This window comes from Portunus trituberculatus, chromosome 43, assembly GCF_017591435.1.
Source record: "Portunus trituberculatus isolate SZX2019 chromosome 43, ASM1759143v1, whole genome shotgun sequence".
In the NCBI taxonomy this organism is placed as follows: Eukaryota; Metazoa; Arthropoda; class Malacostraca; order Decapoda; family Portunidae; genus Portunus; species Portunus trituberculatus.
In genome coordinates this window covers 56,674-61,787 of record NC_059297.1, presented here as the reverse complement: position 1 = coordinate 61,787, position 5,114 = coordinate 56,674, and the positions used below count along the sequence as shown (strand labels likewise).

The 5,114-nt window shown below is 50.5% G+C and overlaps 1 protein-coding gene across 1 annotated transcript; it reads right to left on the bottom strand.

Annotated features, from left to right (window-relative positions):
• Window positions 1-218: 218 nt before the first annotated feature.
• LOC123518387 lies at window positions 219-3,249 on the bottom strand. Its single transcript, XM_045279196.1, has 2 exons — window positions 1,953-3,249; window positions 219-1,861 (listed from the first exon to the last, which is right to left on the bottom strand). Exons 1-2 carry the CDS (start codon window positions 3,247-3,249, stop codon window positions 219-221), a joined length of 2,940 nt encoding a protein of 979 aa, XP_045135131.1.
• Window positions 3,250-5,114: the final 1,865 nt, after the last annotated feature.

The following is a 5,114-nucleotide window of genomic DNA, read 5'->3' as shown; positions in this document are numbered from 1 at the left end:
TGTGAAGATGTACGGGGCGATCTTCTCCTTGAGGCGTTGTAGACGTGGATTCTCTATAGCGTCAAGGGAGTAGCTGTTTAGGATGGGAACTAGATGGCGATGATCGGTGACGAGGTTAAAGTGTTGCAATCCTGTGAGGTAGAACTTGGTCTTCCCCATGGCCCATACGACAGCTAACATCTCCAACTCGATCGTCGCATATCGGGTCTTTGTATCCGTCAAGAAACGTGAGCCGCACTGGACGAGACGCTGCTGTCCACCACCGTGGTCCTGCAGTAGGGCATAACCCAGCCCATACAGGCGGGAAGCATCGGTCTGCAGAGTCGTAGGAGAGCAGGGTCAAAGGCAGCTAGGACTGGTGGGCTGGCCAAGGCCATCTTCACACGTTGGAAGGCTTGCTCATGGTCGGGCGTCCACACAAACGACTTTTTGGGGCTCAAAAGTGGGCGTAGAGGCGCAGCAGTGGCAGCGAGGTCGGGCGAGAAGCTGGCGAGCTGGTTGACAAGGCCCATGAAGGACCTAAGGTCGGTCAACGTAGCAGGCGTAGCAAACTCAGTGATGGCCCGAACCTTGTCAGGGTTTGCTGCGATGCCGTCATGGGAGAGCCTGCAGCCGCAGAAGGACACTGATGGAGCCGCCAGCACAAACTTCTTGGCATTTAAAGTGATGCCATGGGCTCGGCATCTGGCCAAGATGTCGTTAACGTGGCGTAGATGTGTGAAATAATCCTCGTCGTACACGAGAATGTCATCCACGACTTTGACACACTGTGGCACTCCCTGTAGCGCGATGTCTCCTCGGAGGCAGAAGGCGTCGCCTGTGGCTGCGAAACCCATGGGACCTCGGAGGTACTTGAAGCGCCCATATGGAGTGATGAACGTAGTCAGGGCCTGGTCGTCCTCATGCAAGGGTATCTGCCAATATCCACACAACGCGTCAATCGTGGTGAAGTAGCGTGCCCTGGCATCGACGCTTCGGATGGCTGCAAAAGGCGTGGGTGATGGGTGTGCAGGCCGAGATACTTGTGTGTTCAACTTACTCAGGTCCGTAGTGATCCTGACACCTCCACCAGGTTTCGGCACAACAACCATCGGATGGCACCAATAAGATGGGACGTCACCAACAGGAGCAATAACGCCTCGTGCCACCATAGAGTCGAGCTCAGCTTTCACTGCGTCCCTGTAGGCCAAAGGAATAAGCCTCGGCGTGTGGACAGCAAACGGCTGGGCGTCGTCTCGTAAGTGGATCCTCATCGGTGGTCCAGACATCGGCTTGAGAGGAGCATCCTGTGTGGAATCCTTTGTCAAGAGAACATCCTGGTACTCCCTCAAGAAGTACTCCTTCGCTGCGTCTGGGGAAGTGGTGCTGAGAAGAGGTAACGCAGGCACGCTGGAACGTGGAGCTGGAGCGTTTGTCGCCTCCCTTACACTGGCGACACTGCCACGTGCTGAGAGAATCTGAGCAGGGAAGTCGTGAGGCACGATCCCCAAAGCACGACAGTGTTCACGGGACAGAAGTGGGGTGTTCCACGAACCCTGCACATCTATCCAGCCCGTACAAGACAGCTCGCCGTAAACTAGTGTGGCCTGGAGCGAACCGAGGGCAGCAGACATCTTCGTCCCATCAGCGTTGTAGTAGGCAAGGGATGGAGGAGGACCAAGAGCCTGTCTGTCGATGCCCAACATTCTCAAGTGCTGTGGGCCGATGACCGTCGTGTCGGCACCAGTGTCAGGAATGAAGTCCAGACCACCAGAGTGACCGTCATGCAACACTTCCACTCGTACAGTAGGAGGTGGTGTCGGGTCATCACGAGTACTGATAGGAGACTGACATGAGGCCTCAGGTGGGCCCTCATGAGACCCTGGGTCCGTTGTGAGAGACTGTAACCGCACCACGTGGAAGGTGGGGTGTCTTCCTCTTTCCTTTCGGCTTCTCGGGTCTCTGCGACTTACTCTTTGCCTTGGTTTGCTTGCAGACTTTCTCCAGGTGCCCCAGACGGTTACAAGCAGTGCACGTAGACTGCCTGGCTGGGCACTTGGGCATCAAAGCGTAGTGGCCAGTCTTCCCACAACCTCTGCACGTAACACCTGTTGCTGGGCAGCCCTTCGGGCCGTGGTCTCGCCTGCCGCAGCTGCTGCAGGAGGTAGGCGCCCGATGAGTGGGTGAAGGTTGGCGAGGGGGGACTCCAGGTTTGTGTGCTGCTTTCTTCGTCTGTTTATACGTTGAGACAGCAGACACTGTAGGTGAGGCACGTATGGCAGAGGCGGCTGACCGCGTCGCCTCGTGGGCCCTGCATACATTGATGACGTCAGCAAGAGTAGAGGCGGCGTCGAGGGACACAATCTTGGTCACCAATTCCTCGTCGTGGACGCCTGTCAGGATACCGTGCTTCATCCAGGCCTCTTCACAGTCCAGGTGGTGAGCCTTACAGATGTCGAATTCCTCCGCCAGGCTCTTTAGTCGGACGAGAAACTCGGAGAAGGGCTCGCCTCTCGCCTGCCGACAGCTAGTGAAGGCTCGCCGACGCAATGCCTCGTTGTTCGAGTCACGTATATGAGCCTGGAGAATGTCAAGCACTTCATCAACTGGCTTGAGAGAGGTAGGCGACACCTGTAATGTGTGCTCTAACACCCTCTGCGTCTCCAGAGTGAGGCACATACGTAGCTGGATCCTCTGTTTAGGCAGCGTCAGGCTGGGCAGGTCGATCATCGTCGCGTAGTCCTCCCAACGTCTCCTCCACTCACGAAACACTTGGTACGTCACGTCGTGTGACAGTGGCGGCGGAGGTGTGACAGCTGCTTTCTGCACAGGTGGGTGGGTACCGGAGCCGCTCTGTGCACCGCCAGGACTCCCAAGCGTCTGGGGGTTCGTCGGAGCCGCACCGAGCGCGCCCTGGGAAGAAGTGAGGCTGGTTAACAGAGCACGAAACTCAACTCTGTCTTCCCGGCGTTGTTCCTCCATCACACGTCGAGCGGTCGCCTCCCTGTCAGCAAACCATTGGAAGAATACTGAGAAATCAGGGTAGACAGGTGTGTGAGAAGGTGCATGGTGTGGCGACCTGGGTGGAGTGGTGGTGGTGGGTGGGGTGGCGGGCGGAGGTGGGGCGGTGGTGTCCGGGGCCGCCGCTTCACCCGCGCCTGCGGTAGCACCAGCCAAAGTCTGTGACAGGCTGTCTGGTTGTCCCGGCGTCCTCTCATCTTTCTCCTCAACTCGTCTGGGAGGCTTGGGACGTCCTTTTGACCGCGCCATGCCGAGGAATTACTCGTAGATGTGAGAGCAAATGTGTCAGTGTGCGTGGTGTGGCGGGAAGACAGCTGGGCAGGCAGGCAGCGAGAGGTGCAGCATGGAGGTATGCGCGGGCTCACGGCAGGCCGCTCTCGTAATGGCAGTGCAGTCAGTGTCTTGCGCTGCGCTCGTTTCTGGGCAAAGAGACGTAACCAACCCCTGAAACAAAAGCGGCACCTCGATGCAAACACTCCCGGGCACTGCACTGCAATATACCGCCGCACACTGCACTGTAATACACTGCCACACACTGCACTGCACTGCACTGTCACGTAACACCACGGGTCCGCAGCACACAGTCGTAGCACACGTCAGCAATCTCACAGCTGGTGGCTGGAGGACGTGATGGCGCCGCCGGTTACTGGGATGAGTTCTTTCCCCTCGTAACTGATGTCTCCAGGGACAAGACGTGTCGTCACTGCGCCATGTGGGTTGCGGGATGTATAATGGAGGGCGTGTATGCCTAAGTAAGGGGCAGACATACACGCAGTACACGTAGATTCTTTACTTGTCCTTAGAGCTACAAAGGGTAGGAAATGGCGGCCAGTAGCAACTCAGGAGCACAGGCTCACGCGCTAGCTGAATGCGCAGAGAAATACACAGTGTTGCCACATACACGTAATATGCATTAATACAATACATAACCCACATAGAAAAATAGTGTTTCCATTGCATTTCTGTGTTTTGGTGGAAAAAAGCTAAAAACTGACAAAATTTCACGTTTTTCTTAATTTTACTTTAGATACCCTATACTAGCTTGTTTTCATCAATTTTATCGTTTTAAAGCAAAATAATGTAAAATGCCGAATAAGCAAAATTTTCAATTGAGATAGTTTTTTTATTTCATAAAATACCTTAAAAACAAATAGATAAGACGTTTTAACAAATATAGTGATTTGACTGCATTTTTGAGATTGGTGCATAAAACAATGGAATACACTAAAATAACCCATTTTTTACATATTTCAGTTCCATAAACAAATAGTGTGTTTTGCCTGCATTTCTGAGTTTTTCTTCATAAAACGCTGGAATACACCAAAATAACCCCTTTTTGACATATTTCAATTCCATAGACACATAGTGTGTTTTGCCTGCAATTGTGAGTTTTGTTGCATAAAACGCTGGAATACACCAAAATAACCCATTTTTGATATATTTCCGTTCTTTACACAAATAGTGTTTCCTTAGTAGCATTTATGTGTTTTCGTGAAAAAAAAGCTAAAAACTGATAAAATTTCACGTTTTTCTTAATTTTACTTTGGATTCCCTATACTAGCTTGTTTTCATCAATTTTATCGTTTTTAAGTAAAAAAATTTAAAATGAAGGGTAAGTAAAATTTTTAATCGAGATACGTTTTATTTCATAAAACAACTTAAAACACATAAATAAGACGTTTTAACAAATATAGTGTTTTACCTGCATTTCTGAGTGTTGGTGCATAAAACGCTGATATACACTAAAATAGCCCATTTTTGACATTTCAGTTCCTTAGACAAATAGTGTATTTTGCCTGCAATTGTGAGATTTGTTGCATAAAACGCTGGAATACACAAAAACAACCCCTTTTTGACATATATCACTTCCTTAGGCAAATAGTGTGTTTTCCTTGCAATTCTGAGTTTTGTTGCATAAAACGCTAGAATACACCAAAATAACCCATTTTTGACATATTTCCGTTCCTTACACAAACAGTGTGTTTCCTTAGCATTTTTGTCTTTTGGTGGAATAAAGCTAAAAACTGTTAAATTACACGTTTTTCTTAATTTTAAATTGGATTCTCTATAGTATCTTGTTTTCACAAATTTTATCGTTTTGAAGCAAAATAATG